General features: G+C 41.3%; 1 protein-coding gene across 1 annotated transcript; it reads right to left on the minus strand.

Annotated features, from left to right (window-relative positions):
* Positions 1 to 319: 319 nt before the first annotated feature.
* myg1 (myg1 exonuclease) lies at positions 320 to 16,791 on the minus strand. Its single transcript, XM_061069825.1, has 7 exons — positions 16,463 to 16,791; positions 15,373 to 15,485; positions 12,079 to 12,238; positions 10,956 to 11,105; positions 9,388 to 9,510; positions 8,057 to 8,238; positions 320 to 794 (listed from the first exon to the last, which is right to left on the minus strand). Exons 1-7 carry the CDS (start codon positions 16,727 to 16,729, stop codon positions 605 to 607), a joined length of 1,185 nt encoding a protein of 394 aa, XP_060925808.1. The 5' UTR covers positions 16,730 to 16,791; the 3' UTR covers positions 320 to 604.

Consider the following 16,791-nt stretch of genomic DNA (forward strand, 5'->3'; position numbering starts at 1 on the left):
ATGTGTGTCTAGTTTGTGATACACAGACTGTATATAAAGATGAACGACGTGTCAGCTCCCCAAAAGTGAAGTTAAAGTTTCTCGATTGCTAAAGATCGCTGCCGTTCGTTTGTGTAATTTAAGAAATTCTTATGACACTGACGTATGTGCAAGTGTTAATGTAGTGTTAAATCAGGTTTCATCCTCTTTTTTGGAAAAAGGGAACCTGGAATATCTTGTGCACTTGAGCGTTGTTTGCAAAAATCTGGAGATTGGGAAACAGGGGATTGGGATTTGTGGATTCAACCTGATACTGAGATGCTTCAAGAAGACCAGAATGTAATCCAAATAGTTTTTTATTTCAAATGAATACCGAAACAGATTTTAGTACAGATGGAGAGAAGAATAACATGAGTGTTTATAGACATAGGTATTAGTGAACTGGTTCAAGGTTATTTGGCTGCCATTTCCATACCATCCCAATTCTGGTAAAACATAACAAAACATTAGCCCTGGGTGGGATGAGCAAACTGCAAGCTAGGAAAATAACATTTTAATCCTTGCCATCCTCTCTGAGGACTAACCCAGAGCACAAAATGTGCTGTTGGCCACCTTCTCCATCCGGTCAGCTGCTTCCATTTTTAGGGGACTGGGCTGCAGCCTGCAGGGTCCTCCGGGCCATCTCCAGGGCGCCTTCCTGGGTCTTGTTCCCGCCAATAAAGCCTCCAGTGTGGACGAAGATGCAGCCCTTGATCCCGCTGAGCTTCGACAACGCATCGTCTCTGACGCCACGCCACTCCTCCAGCAAGGACAGCCTGGGAGAGGAAGACAGAAGGGCAGGTTGGCTCACAGATGGAGTACGCTATGTGATCAGCTGCTCACTTCCTGTTGACACACTGGGCTGTACAAGCAGAAAACCAGCAAATATAACACCACTTCTAACCCAGGAATCCTATTAACAAAATATCAGCGCATGAAGAGAATAAAACCAAAGAAAACGAATTCTCTCATGTTCATTGTTTGTCACTTTTTAAAGCAAAAACACAAAAACATTTCTGTCCTCTTCTCAAATGTGAAGATTTGTGTCCTTGCTTTGTTTTAAACAACAGGAAACCAAGGATCTACGGGTTTTGTGCTGATTTTTGGACAAAACGAGCATAAATACATCTCATTTGGTGTCTGGCAACGATAATCGATAATGGAAAAAAACTAAACAAAGACGTTTAAGGATGAGAACTAAATGATGATGATTTCCTTCCGTTTTTTTCTCTATGGCTTCCGCAGTAAGACTTGAATTGCTCTTTGTATTTTCAGATTCAATGACCTGGAGAATGGGAGGTAAACTGCTGCCATTAAAGGTGAACTGCAGTAACCCTTGCATACAGCGCCAGTGCAATCAGTCCTAGCAAAATGATTAAAATCAGCTTTGTCCCTCTCCAGCAATGTGGAAAAATCCCAGATTGGCACCACGGTCGAACAGACAAGCGGTGGCGGCGGAGACAACAGGCAATCTTACGACGTAGAGGAAAGATTGGCTCTGCCAGGGCTTACAAGCTGACCTCAACAAAGTGTCACTGGATGACGCGTAGACAGGCTGAAAATTCATCAAAATGTAGAGCAGCTCATTTACCACCCACTGGATGAAGCACCGACCTGTCTACAGCCTGGCACATGGTTTGAAACACATTACGTGATGGTGTGTGTGTGTATGTGTGATTCCTGCCTTGATGGAGTTATTATCTCCTTCCTCTCAGACCACTGTTTTGTCCATATGTATAATAATTGATAGATGTAGTCGTCTTTGATACCGATTCAGATTCCATCACTTCATCACTCGACTCTCACCCTTCCACTGCTTCTGAAATAGACTAGAAAAGCCCCCAAACACTCACTCAATCTGCTAAAAGGCATCAAGTCCCATTATAAAATGTCATGTCAACCTCGGGCTTCTCTTGCTCGCTGTCACACGCTCGATGAAGTACCGAACAGCTGTCAGACTAAAAGCGAAACGGCTGTCAGAAAGTTTGAAATGAGTCAAATGTTTTCTCTACTTCTAAATTTTCCTTTTAGACATTTACCACTCTGTACCGATTCAGAATGTGAGGATCTTCAAAATCCATCAGAAATCACACGAGAAGAATTGTTGATGTGCACACGTGCACTGAAACTCGATTTCTCTCAAGACTCCGCTCACCGGCAGTCTGCACAGTCTTATCCCCATTAAGACTGTCATGAGACCACATGGGGAGGAGAGCATGACGAACCCGTAATCCCTGTTAAATGAACCGAGCAATCAATAGCTCCCCAGTATGGCTGGAAAACGAGCTCAGCGGAAAGGTCAACAGGGCTGGTAATGAGGAAAAAGAGTAGGAGGGGGATGACTGTTGTTATGACAGGCCAGGAAGCTCTGATTCTCAAGATGACCGATGTCTAAAAATAAGGCCACAATTAGAAAATTACTCTTTTCATGGGATAAGACCGACCCCCCCCCCCTCCCTCCCCACTAAGGCCTTTATTAAACCATAATGAGACAGATATTGGGAGAAGCTGCTTAATTAGGAAAATGAATGGAAGACTGGAGATAATGTGTTATCAAAATGTAAAGGTATTCAATTCGCCTGCAGCTTGCTGACTCAATCTATGGACACAATTTCTATAGTAGAGAGTTTAAACATGTTTTTTACTTGGAGAGATGTAAGCACACAACGTTATTTTTCATGTGATTCGTCCATTATTAATATTTTGTGAACCTATGTTACGAATGTTGAAGAACAATATTGCTGCTTTTGGTATTTTTCTAACCAAGTTCGGTTTTCCAGGGAGTCGCTTTCGACATGTATACATCTAACCAATCATAATGTGTGTTGTTGACGTCACACTTTGAAGCAGCAGTAGTAGAACAACGTCTTCCTCTATCTAGTCTGATATTAAGTATATTTGTCGATTTATTAAATATTTAAGTCTTTAGTCATTGCTCAGTTATTTTTGCCTCTAAAAGGATACAATGTAACTTGAGGTCAGGATCAAGCAACAGGCGACTCGGCTCCTGTAGTCAGCAGACATCCTGAAGATGCTGTGGTTCAGTTTAAGCTCCGGAACCGAGCACCTTCTTTCGTTTTGTTGGGATCAAATACAGCATCAGACCAGAATTGCTTTTTTTCCCCTGGCATATTCTTTTTCTTCAATTTTGATAATTTATTTGCTCGCTCAGGCTTAATGTAATCAGTCAGGTGCATATAAATTCGTCTCATAATGACGTTTATGGCAAAGACCTAAACATGAGGAGGTACCAAATTATCCTACAGCCTGCTGACATAAATTGTGTCCATGAATTTGAACACTTTATTCTACTTCTTTCAACAGGAGCGATTAACCAGAGATTTAGTCAATGATCTCAAAAGAGGGCAGAGTGGGGAAAAAAAAGAGACGATTATGATCTTTGAAAGAAAATGAAAGTGTTTCTTAACAATTGGTTTTTTTTTCATAGTTACAAGCTTGCTGCTTTTTCTTTTATACCTTTTATATTTTTTATCTCATCTTCCACTATTGGACAGTTAAGAAGGGCTTTTTTGGGAAATAAAAATTACCATTTTATGAACATTTAAATGATCTAATTATCTTTTAATTACTAAATATATTTTTATATATGATATTTACACATTATTCCAGAAATGTCCAAATTGACCTCATCATTTTTCATAGTTATCCTATATTTTACATCTCAGAGGAAGGGCTGCTTCCATCACCATCTTCTTTCTTCTCCCTGCTCCTTAGCAATGCAATGCTGATAAAAATAGACCCTGTTCTCCCCCAGGTGCAGCAGCAGGGACACGGGTGATAACAACACACCTTTCACAAGGCGGCACTTGCACACTGGAAGGAAGCAGGCCACCCAGAGACAGAGACATCTGGAGCTCTGCTTTTTATCCATCTCTGTGGCCATTGTCCTTATGTCGCTCTACGCAGCAACCACCCTGTTTGCATTACATCAAATCTTTTGAGCTATGACTACACACGGGTGCCTGTGTCACTTAAGTTGAAAGGGCTGCCGCCTGATGAGATTCTGCAACAGAGTTGGGGAAAAAGCTGAGCACAGGAATGAGTAGAGGGAGGGGTGGAGGATGTGAAAGGTGAGAAGGTGCGATAGGGATGACAGAGGGATGGAGGAAGTGGGGGGAGAAATGGGATTAACAGGAGGGAGCATGGCATATAGGGGAAAAGGTGATGAAATAGAATTGGGTGACGATAGGAATCAGACATGAATACTGTACGTTGGAGAAAAGAGAGAGAGAGAGAGAGAGGAGGAAAAGACACACTAATAGGAGAGGAAATAGAAACTGCAGCCAGGCTGAAATCATAAAGAGATCCCAGCCTCCTCCTGTTTCTTTGGGCATGATGTGCTCTGGAAGCCCCCTACTGCTCCCTAGCAGCCCACAGTGAATCATTGATGAGACGTGGCAAACCGGGATAAAAGCTTCAGGGCACATACTGTCAGAGGAAACGTCACATTCTAAAAACATGGCAGTCAGGTGGACCAGCGGGTAAGAGACCATCTGCCGTGGTCGTCTGGTCTAATGTCTGAGGTATCAGAGATGCCAAGTCAATATTCATACAGTCCGACATTTCAAATTCTTCTCACAGGGATTTGGTCTGAACAACACAGGGTGTCTACACATATCCACAAGTTCAATTTATGAGTTTTAAAAATACCTTTTCTACAAATTAAAAATAATTTGAAGACAAATATTGCACTGTAAAAAGTATTCCTGGCTTTTATCCTTCAAAGTCTAAATCAGCATATCTGATAGGAAAGCTTTTGGTTAAATATTATTACATTTGTATGCATGTATAAAATTATCAATAAAACTGAGCTTGAAATGTTTTGAAACTGAAATGGTGAGAAAAGATAAAACGTGTGATAAGAGGTTGTAAGAGATGGAGCCAAACGAATCTGCCCATTTCTGAATCGGATCCCAAAAGGAAAATGGTTTTTTTTTTCAAGTCAATATTTGTCATCTCTTTAGTTTTGTAAAGCACAAATCACAACCAATATTCTTTCACCTCTGTCACTGGTGATTCAGTGGAGAAGACTCAGCAACATTGCGGTGGGTAAGATTTTCTATACCCGGTGATTTTCTCTCTCAAACACACCAACAACAAACCTGCCTGTGAAAAGTCTGAATCAAAGCATCATCATACCCAGGAGGAGAAGGGCTGTTGTTGGGTTTCTCCTGTAAAGGCTGTTAGAATTTGTCTGTGTAGTTGAGGCACGTTGCACAAACTGCAAGTCAATGTTGACTGCTCGTTCAAATAGATAACAGTAATGTTTTTCACGTCTGATCCTGCATGTCGGTAAATTGAAAAATGTTTTCAAAGACATAGAAGGGCTCGTCCTGAGGCGGCATGAAGACAGTCTGGGCGAGAGGTCTTAGCAAAACCGATTACCTAGAAATCACACAAGGGAAAGCTGAACAGTGCGATTAGCTTTCAAATTAATTGGTTTTGAATATTTCCAGAGTTCAACCAGCGGTGCTACAGCAAGCTGCATGAAACAGGGGGAGAGGGTCAGGAAGAAATCACAGTAGCTAATAGTGAGAGAGATGAAGGAGAGGAGGCCATGCTGCTGTGGGAGAGCCAGTAAGGGCTGCACCAAATGTCCACTGGTTTGCACTCTGCTGTACACAGTGTAAAATGTTGTGAGCAGGAGCAGCATTGCGGGTCAACGTGCAGAAGATGCTAATCAGGTAAACAATTCGCCTCGAGACAGGGGACACAAACTTGAGGGGTGTTAATTATCTGGGGAAATTAACACATCGGGTCTTTGACTTGTCAACACCATTTCTACTGAGTGGCACTGGGTGTCACGAGTGAATATGAATGTGATTTAATGAGCACGGATGAGGGAGCGTTCGTTGAAGTGGCAGGCTTGTGAGGTGAAGTCCTCAATATGACTAGGAGATGAGAAAATGATAAAAAACTAGGGACTAATGCACACAGCCCGGAAGGGTGAGATATTTACATGTATGGCACAAACAATCCAAAGTATCACAACATCAAAAAATGTTAAAAGATTGAAATGGTGATTCTAATGCAATACTATTTTGTCCATTTCAGCGAGTGTCTCCTCACCGGCTGCGAGCTGACCCGTCTGTGTTTGTGCTAATAAAAGGAAAACATGAAGACCACGTAAGGAATCCAGGAGAGTGTTCCCTTCTCTGATGTGCTGGCTGTGCCCGAACCAACTACAAGGTTGCACCAACAAAGCTTTGTGAACTGAATGACGTGGATAGAAGAGCAGACTGGTGATGGTGATGTGGAAACAGAGTGCTCCCACTGAGTGACCCAGAGTGTTCTAAATGGGGATGGAATCATCTGCCATTGGAAAAATTTGTCAGTATCACACTGATGAATGAGGAAAGATAGACTTGTTCTCTGCAATTGCAATGGGTAAGAGGCAGAGCATGTTTCTGCAACCAAACAACTGCATTGACCCAATCTGCTCATGGGTCAATATCAGTTCACACCGAGATGTGAACTGATAGGTCAGCTGACAGTTCCATGAAAGAGAAGCATCCAGGAAGTATATAAAAGACAGAAGTTACAGTGTACTGAACTAGTGGCAGAAATAGATAGATGAATAGTGTATTGATCCCAAGGGACATTTGGAATCACAAGAGAGAGACTGGAGAGCAACAACATCTCCAATAGAATTTGGCTGACGAAATTGTGCATTAACAGTTGATATATATATATATATATATATATATATAAACTGTATTTTTTTAAATACGTTTCTGTTTAATTAAAGCACCAGAGTACTGGCTTCTTCATTGCTATTATGTAAAGATAATTGGGACATCTAATCTAACAAGCCTGAATTTTATTAATATTACAAGTGTTCAATAGAGCATGAAACTCACATTCATAATAATCACCTTCATAAACATCTTGGAGCATGTTTAAATAAAGATGACCCAGCCTGCTGTATTTGAAGCAGAGCGTGCAATTAACAATAGGAAAACCAAAAAGACACCTGAGAGAGAAGTGAGCCTGGAGAAAGGGCTCAGGAGGCTGCGTTGAGGTATTGGATTTGTTTACATCCTTTCAAACCCATTGAGACCAGTGTGAGAAGAAAACAAAGGGAAATTCTCCCCGGATGACACGTCAGCCCTCTGTGGGTAGTTGTCAGATTGCCCAAAATGTAGGAAAGTGAAATAATCTGTCACCAGAGCTCATCTGGGAGACTCTGTCTGTCACTGTGTTTTCCACAGGTAAATAAATAATAAATGAATAATAAATAAATCAATCCCGGCTGTGAGAATCTGTTTGCTAGTCAGGGTCACAACATCCCTGCAGGTTCTGCATTCTTGATTTCTGCCAAGGTAACTCATGCAAGGTGCTCCTTATACACCGATCAAAAGCTTATGATGCAGAAGTGCAATTTCGTTCTGTGGGGGGGTGCCAGTTACCAGGGCACCGGCTGCTAGCCACCTGCTTCTTAAAATACCAAAGAGAAAGTGCCATCCACATCCTCAGCAAACCAAAATCCCGGGGTTTCCCTCATCTCCAATCCTGTTTGTAATATTCATGGGCACGATCTCAAGGTGCAGGTGGGGCGAGGAGCGAGAGTGTTTGCATGGGGAGGATCAGAATTGCATCGCCGCTCTTTGCAGATTCTATTGGCTCATCAGGCTCTGACCTTTAGCCAACACTGGAGCGAGTTGCAGCAGAGTGTGAAGGGGCCATGATGAGACTCAGCACCTTCCAGTGTGAAGATTTGCTTCTCAACCCGAGTGACGGAGCATCTGGAGGGTGTGTTCGTGAATGTGATGAGGACTGAGCAGGAGATTGACAGGTGGGTTTAGTGGGACATCAACAGTGATGCAGTGCTTTGTACTGCACTGTTGTGGTGGAGAGGGAACGGAGCGTGAAGGCAAAGCTTTTAATTTCCCAGTCGATATTTCAACCGTAACTTGAAAGTGACGCCTGGGTAGTGCCCGAAATAATAAGAGCTCAGACACAAATGGCTTCAATTCGTAGTTTATCATAATATTTTGAATTGGAAAAAATAAATTACCTGTTATTAAAGGTGTGGAGCCCAGCGGGTACACACTGGACCCTCCACTGTCCGTTCTGGTCTGGGTACAAGACAAACTTGATGGGCGTCTCCACCTTGAGATCCTCCTCCAGGGCAAACAGATGCTCCTTCCAGGGACACCCGCCCTGGGAAAACAACAGAACCTCTCCACTGGGATCTACCTGGAGATGTGAAGGGAGCCGTGAAATTGCATGTTACATACAAGATAAATGAGAAACACAAAAAAAGGGGAGTGCTGTAATTATGCAGAGAGGTGACAATTGCAGATTTTTGTGTCATTTAGAAAAACAGTAATCAAATGTACACCTTCATAATCAAGTTTGTCAATATAATAATGTCTAATATTATATAACATGATTTAACAGAAGCTAAATATGAGACCAGAGCAGTATATTTTTTCATTATATTCAAAATAAGAATTTCAAAAAACTGAAAATAGATAACTACACAGATATAAATCATGCAGCCACCACCAAATATCTCCATTAGGGATTTAAAAAAAAAAGGTACATTCATTATGTAAGAGCCATTATGCAGTATGTGTGTGTATAGTTAAATATTTATGTTGGCTTATAATTTCTTATATTATCCAGGTTTGTAGTTTAAGTTTTGTACAGTTGAGCACTGTTTATGTTTTTTGCAACAGTTTGATGAAGCCGTAAGGCGGTTCTTGATATCAGGTGGGTGGTGAGCCAGCGGGGCTGGTTTAGTGACGCACAAGATGATTGGTGAGTTTAAGGAGTCTGAAGGAGTTGACTCAAACAAGTTTTGACCGTGTCATTTATGTGAAACGTGCGTGAAATGTTGAGTGACATTAACGTGAAGATGACGGGAAAGTGATGGTTAATATCAGTGCTTGAAAAGAATAAAATACCTCACTTCAAGATTAACCCGCCTCCTGTATTCGTGGAACAGTGAGTTATCACGCAGGGTCGGGCCTGGTTAGTACTTGGACACGAGTCAGCTGTAAGAAATACTCCTCAGGCAAAATCGAGTGGCCGTCTTATTGGAACGGAGTGGAACGGCCACTACACATTACGACTATCATTGAAAAGAATGTAATAAATAAAAATAATTTTGTTTAAGTTTTGGGAATAGCTTAAGACTTTTATGGCTCCATACTAAACTACTCTCATCTCCTGGAGGAGTTTGCTGAACACTTATTTAGAGATAATTAGTTTGGTATAAATGTGTATTAAATACAACATGTACACAGTCAAATAAAAGGAGCAGAATTAATTAATAAAAAGGTAATGACAGTAGTGCAGTAACCAACTTAAATAAGAACATTAGATCAGACGGTCAAGTACCTTATGTCTTTGCTTTACAGCTTCCTCCACCACCACACGAGCCGGCAACCAGGAGGACTGGTAAAAATCCACACGGTCCATGAACTCCTCCCCAACCATTTTCATGGCCTTCCTGAAACCCTCCTGGTGAAAACAGGAGTAAACATAGACAAATTAATACAGTGAATTAATATCGTGAAAGCAGAAATACATTGTTTTGACAACCAACATGGCTGAGGATGTCATTTTGGGGAAAGAGAAAAATAACTCTGTGAAAAAATCCTAATGATCATTCACATCTTTGTCATAACCGACTTTGATTTTGCAAACCTCAGTCTGACCTTCCTCTCTCCAACCAAGAGAGCATGAGAAAGACAGATATGGATTCGAACACATGCAATCATCAGCACGTGTGCAAACCATAGCCTGTATATACACACACACGCACGCACGCACACACGTACACATGGAATCCTAAACTGCATACATCTGATTGAGGGATCTGCAATGTCCCAGCTCAACAGTTGTGGCTGGAGGAGAAAATCCATTTAGGTTTTTTTCACTTATCACAAACAGCCACTGTTCAGAGTTCAGCAGGTCAGTCAGCCATTAATTTATCTGCCAAACCATCTTCCAATTTAAATCTCTCACTTTTTGAAGTCTCACCTCTCAGAGTGAGTAGGGAAATTGGAGGAAAAATCATCAGGCTAGGACATAAAATCATGAAAAAAATGCTGTCTACTCCACTGGGATAATCCACGACAATGGAAAAATGTAGGTATAGTCAACATATATGCAGCCAGGCCGCTGGTATCTCATGAGATTCTGGAGAAAACGTGTTGTTTCCCTGCAGGCGTTCCACTGCTGCACTAATGAGGATAGAGAAGTCACGCTGGTCCATTTGTGAGGCTCTGTTGTTTCAGCACTGCATTTAACCTGAGGTGTTTACCTCAAGCTACTTAACCTAATTTGTCTTTTTGTTTCACTACAGGTTTCCCAGGTTTGTGCTCCATAGTAGAGCTGCCTTGTATTAAACATTCAGTTATCAAAAACAATAAGGGACTTCAATGGTTCACATTTCAGATTTGTTGCAAGGTGACAAAGGTAATTGACTTTAAATGTTCTTTGAGAAATGTCTTTTGTTTCTATTGTATTTTTGCTTTTAGAAATGGATATGCTTCTATTGTATTTTTGCTTTTACAAATGGATATGCTTTTTACATTTCTCTCCACTGATGTAATTTGAGTTTAAAATGTACTGTTTTTAAGTTCTTTACTTGTCTGGTACCAGGCTGAAATATACTGTCACTTTTTAGTTGTTTGCGTGCTGGACATTGTGTGCAGAGCTTTTTCTTAAAAGTGTAATGACTTTGTGTTCATCCTACCTGGTGAAGATTTCATAGTCAATATTTTGCATAAAATGAAACTGAATTTGTTTTATTACCATTTGCGTGTGTGTGACTTATACATTTATATATGCAAGGTATTAGTTTGTATTATTTAATCAACTGGAGTAATATATAGTTGCAACGGAATCAAGCTGATAGTGAGGACACATGCACACTCATGCCATCACTCACATGCGCTCACCTCAGTGTCCTGACTCTTGCTGTTCCAGCGTGGGTTCAGGTGGCCGACACGTGCACTCAGCGTGCTGGAAATGGCGTAGCGGGGTTCCCCATCATACTGGGAAATGCCGTTGTCTATGGCATCAACCTCCTCCACAAAGTTATCGTACAGCTGCAAGGATTCGAAAGAGACACGAAACATTATGGAACTGTAGATTTTATAAAGAAGCACTGGCCGGCTAATGTAGTAAAGACATTTGGACTTTCAGGGGAGAGAATTGCACTGAGATTACTGAGATTGATTTGGACACAGCGTGCGGGCATTTACTGGAGGCCAAATTGCAAGGCTGGATCATTAAACCAAGAGGAAATTGGCAAATTGCAGCTCTTTGCATTGCTGGCAAAGCTCCCAGAGCAAGTAGAAGAGGAACAGATATGCTTAAACATATTAAGGGCTGAAAAGTCAACTCTTCAGCCCATCACAAGGTCAATCATCAAAGAGTTGACATTTTACAAGTGGAACGAAGCTTTGAGGCAAAAATAGAGGAACAGCTTGTTTGAACTGGCTCAGGATGAGACATGAAACATCCGAGAATAAACAAAGCCTCATGAGTAAAGGATTACTGTGGGCCTTCGACAAACTGACACATCAAAACTCCAACGATTAGTGTTATAATAGTGATAATATTCATGGTGACCTCAGATTAAGCTGCTAAATAGGCCTGACCGTTAAAATCTCTATGTGCTGAGGCCTCCTGCTGGCCGAGCTGTCTAAATTACATTAAATATAACTGCAGTGTCTACAGATTGAATCTGACGAAGCCGTATGAACTCCATTTAATTTCCCCGAAATATTGGGTCTGGATCTTTCCCAGTTTGCCTAACATATGACAAACACAGCAGGTGTTTATCCAGTTGTTGTACCTGTGTTCACGACAACAGGAATATGTGTAACATTCAGGCGAGGGATGTAAGTAGAGCACGTAGGAGGCAGGACATGAGGGGTAAATTCAGCTGCAGAAATCCCATGTTTATGTTTGTAACAGTAAATTGACAGAGGCGTCGGCTCTTATCGCCAAAAGCTTATAAAATACAATCAATGGTAATTCACAGCCTGTTAAGATCCGTCGCCACTCTCCTCCCACCTTGTCATAGAGCACCTCCAGCTGCCTGTCATCCTCCTTCAGCTGCGTCAGCTGGGCCAGCACCCGGTGGCCAAAGTGCAGGTAGACCAGGCCGGCCGAGCTGAGTTTGGTCACCCACGGCTTCTCTGGAATCAAACTGTTGTAGCTGTCTGTAAATGTCCTGAGGAAAAAGAAACAAATCTATTAGCTGACTACTACAGAAACAGAAAAGGATTTTTAAAACAGCAGTTTTTCCCAATTCATTGACAAAAGATTAACAAATTAATCCTGAAAATAAATTAAAGTGTTCCTGATTGAGGCTACATGATGATTTATTTAGAAAAACAATTTGCACACCCAGGCTATGTTCATGTAAAAAAAGCAAGTAAATTAAATGTGCAGTATTGTAATGAGTTCTGTCTCTGACGTAGGAAACAAACAAGACAACAGCATATATACTTTTTTTTAATGAGATACAGTGAATGGACAAACGGAGCTCAGAGATATCCACACTTCATATTTAGATTAAGGTTTTGGGGATTCAAAATCAGTATTCTGCTCATTAACTGCTCAAAAACTATTCAAAGATGTCCCTGCTGCAGCCAGATGTGTGCAGCACATCTTTGGACGTGCATCAGATATCATCAAGGGGACATGTGTCAAATAATCTCTACAGCTTCAGGCAGCGAGTTAGGATCCAGCTCGCGGGCGAGTGTGCAAGCGTGAGAAACACAAATAAAGCCACCGGAGGTCTCTCCTTAGCCACGTGCTGAGATGGGTGGGCTCCAGTACTGAGCCCTTGCTGGTCATTTAATTCAGGCTTAAATGGGATGCTTGGGCTGCAGCTCAGCCAATACAGGCCGTGAAATGAACGAGTGACATGCAGAGGGGGGGGGACTTAATCACAGTCATTAAAAGGACTAATTGACCAAGCTGAGGATTTCTATTCTGATGATCAGGAGATGGGAGTGAATGAGCGAGAGGAACGTTTTTGAAAGAAAAGACACAGATTTGCAAAGAGGAGTCGTCAAACTAACTGTGAAGAAGGAAGATGTTTCCTCTCTGAGCCGAGGAGCATTTACCAAACTGAACTAAATCAAGGCGAGAGGTGCACATCATTAGAAAGAAAAGATCCATGAAGTTAATGACTCAATCAATAACATATTGACAACAGCGTGATAATAGGCTGGTTTCAGCATCTTAGTTGTGAGGGTTGGCTTTTTCATTTCAAACCATTTAACGCTGAATACATGTTTTTTTTTGGATACTTTAAACACTTTTAACACTTATAGTTTGTTTTTAAAGTTTCCAATAACATGATAATACAAATGTGACCCTTTCACAAACAAATCAGTAACATTGACATACTAGCTGATTTGCAGCGATAAGAAAACTTTTATAAACTGTGGAGAAATTATGTGCATTTGTTTTTTTAATAATAAAGTTTATGGTTATTCTGTAAAATATCAAATTGCATGTCTTTGTCATAAGAGTTGGATGACACCATCTTTGGAGTAATTTGCCAAGTTTGTCTTTTTTTGGAGATATTTTAGTTTCGGAAATGTTTTACTCTTTAATATTGGTATTGGCATCGACCTCGCAACAGTAAAGCTTTTAAATGCTTTCAGGAATCTTTCTGCTGTTTGATGCCTTACTCAAGTAGGAAGGAATAAATGGTTTCAGACAAGCTGTTTCTCCTTCTGTTAGTCTTAAAGCTAAGCTATCCATCTCTGAGCTCCTTTTAAAATGACAGACATGAGTGATGTCGATCTTCTCATCTAACTTTTGGCAAGAAACAATGTACAAAAACTTTTCCCACAAAGTCATTTTACTCTTTTAGTGGCTTAATTACTGTCTTATTTTACATTTTAATCGTGATTTATTGTTTTTTTGCTGTCAACTTAATCTGCGCATGGTCACCATTTGAAAAATTGAAAGTGCTATTGAATTCTAATCGCACTTGGCAACTCCTTATCCAGCTTCCTGCATCTCCCCAGCTCATCCATCACTACCACCTTGGCCCCATCTGCATGTGTGAGTGACAGCTGCATTCTCCTGCGGCCCCTTACAGTGTCGTGGCCTCGTGAGCCAACAGCAGGGGGCCGTTCACTTGGAGATGGGCTAATTATCACTAACCGCCTGCCAAGAGGAGAGCTCTGGCACATCTTTATCACCGTGGTCATGCAAGCTATCGCTGATTATCATCAGGACATTAAGCTGAGACAACTGGAGTGGGCTGATTACTCCACGTGACGAGACTTTGAGTGAATGCAATCACTTGGAAGGAACTTTGGACGGAAACGTAGCCGAAAACACGGAGGCTGGTCATTCGTGATTTAATGCAATCAGGAGGCTTCAAGGATCAGAGACGTTGATCCCAGAAATCCTCTCAGCCTTGGTACAAATTATAATGTACATTTATAGCTTTGTTTTCTGGACAACAACATGAAAGAGTTTAGGATGACCAATGGCGGCCAATAGAAAATGTGTGGTTGAATCCAAGTGTAAAGAGGCTCATGTTTACAGATGTATCAACACATGTCAGTACAATAACACAAAAATCAATACACATCTCTTCCGACTACACCGTGGCTAAGGAGATGGTCGAAGTAAAGTGTCACTTACATATAGCACTTTGTAGCTTGGCTTTTATGAAGCTAATGTACTTACATGATTGTTGTTGTTTTGGGTTTGTACCCTCGTGGTTTAATGCACTTATAGGAAGTCGCTCTGGATACAAGTGTATATGCATTAGATCCAATGCAGGCCTCACAACAAACACTTACTGATTAACCTCTTGACAATCTTATCGATGTCTAAACGCTTGGGTTGTGTGACTGCAACATTAGTAATATTCTCAAATTTAAACCAATGGAATTACATTTTTGCTTGAAAATGCACTTTTAACAGGTTATTGGTCGTTAAGAAGCTTAAGAATTAATCTATTCTCACTTTGAGAACCTTTTCTTTAAATCCAGCTGATACAAATGTGTATGCAAGAAGATCACATCCGCAGATAAATGTATTATTAATTATTTAAAGTATGGCTTTAATCGAGTTAATGAGAGAATACATGGTTAATATCAGATTATTGGTGTTCATTGGTGTACATGTCTAGTGTAACATTTTAAAGCAGTCGAATATCTGTTGTTTATTCATCATAAGGGCTGTCTCTAAATGGAACCATTTTAAGGATATTTGTTACATTTGTGCTCTACAAATATCCATATCCTCCCCAATCTCATTTCATTTTATACCAAACGTCTACAGAAATCAAAAACAGATCTTAGCAGCAGCCCCGTGTCTGTGCCGTACCTCTGGTGATGGTCATAGCGGTGCTCCTTCGGGTTAAACTCTCCTCCCACATCTACAACGATGTCGCACTCTGCCAGCTTCACCGGGTCCCTGGTCCGAACGATCTCAGCATCCTGGGAAAGGAAGAAAAGCATTTGTGGATCTGTCAGGATTAGGGTTGCAAAGGGGCGGAAAGTTTCCATGGGAAGTTTAGCTCGGGAATTTTGGGAATTTGGAAAAAAAATAAAAAATACGGAAATTAAACTGTGAGCAATAAAAACATCATTCAAAACTCTGTTTTAAAGATGTATGGACTGCAGCTCACACTGCACGTTGAAGTTCAAGCCTCCACTGTGTATTTCCATTCATTTATCCATCAATTGTAAAATATGTTTACAGACGATTCCAATTGTTTGGAATTGGCTAACTATCTAGTATAAACTACCCACAACATTTCCAGTTTATTCCAGTTTATTCCGTTAATTCCCGTACATTCCAGTTTATTCCCGTTAATTCTCGTAATTCCCATGGAAAGTTCCCAACTTTGAATATTCCCGGAATTTTTCAACCCTAGTCAGGATTCACTATCAAGTCTCTGGTAAAGTGGAAAAGAAGATCTCCAGGAAGTAACTGACATCTCACCGACAGGCTTTTATAAAACACAAAACAAACACATATGAATTCAATGACGACAATTAACTATGTTTTCAATGTGGCCATGATTGGAGCCAATGGAAATAAGCCTCTTGCTAAATGGGGTTCTAATCTTCAGTTAAAGAACCTGTCAGTAAATATAACCCCCGACATTACTGAATGTCTGACATTATTATGACCTGAGATATTATGGATCTCTTCTTGTTTAAGGGAGATCAGCCTCTTTCTATACAGCAGCACCCCCGTGTGGTGCGTTGTCACATTACATAGTTTAACAGTTACATAGGACCCACACACAGAAACACAAGAACACATCTGTCCACAAAACACCTGCAGGACTCAGTTGGATCCAGATGTGCCTCTTGTGTTGTGGTTTGTTACAAAGCAGAGGTCACACACACACTGCGGTGTTAAACAGCTGATGGAGCATTAGCCCCACGTTAGCACCTCCTCTCACCTTGTACTCGGGGAGCTGGCGGAGGAAGAAGCAGGCCAGAACCTCGTCACAGTGGAAGCTGCCGTTGTGGGTCCCGATCTTGGTCCCGGACATGTTCTCTGCGCGGAGTCTCTTCGCCTCGCTGGACATGAAACGAGCTTCTGAGCGAGGCTCGTTCACTGGGAGCAAACAGCGTAGGTGGGTGCGTGCAGCTATGAGCCGTGAGAACCTCAGAGGTTTAGTAATGTTTGTTAAAATCCTGTTTGTAATCACACTAAGTGTTATCATACCGGATGCGACACTTTCATTCACAGAGTACCGCGTTGGTGGTGGCAGCGGCGGAAGGATTT

The sequence above is a fragment of the Limanda limanda genome, chromosome 4 (assembly GCF_963576545.1).
Source record: "Limanda limanda chromosome 4, fLimLim1.1, whole genome shotgun sequence".
NCBI classification, from domain to species: Eukaryota; Metazoa; Chordata; class Actinopteri; order Pleuronectiformes; family Pleuronectidae; genus Limanda; species Limanda limanda.

Bases quoted from the DNA above. Each gene is read 5' to 3' on its own strand.
- myg1 (XM_061069825.1), bottom strand. From the start codon at position 16,729: ATGATAACACTTAGTGTGATTACAAACAGGATTTTAACAAACATTACT. The intron at 15,486-16,462 runs GTGAGAGGAGGT...TTCCTTTCCCAG, and splicing joins GCCAGCTCCCCGAGTACAAG to GATGCTGAGATCGTTCGGAC. The intron at 9,511-10,955 runs GTGAGCGCATGT...TGTTTTCACCAG, and splicing joins GCAAGAGTCAGGACACTGAG to GAGGGTTTCAGGAAGGCCAT.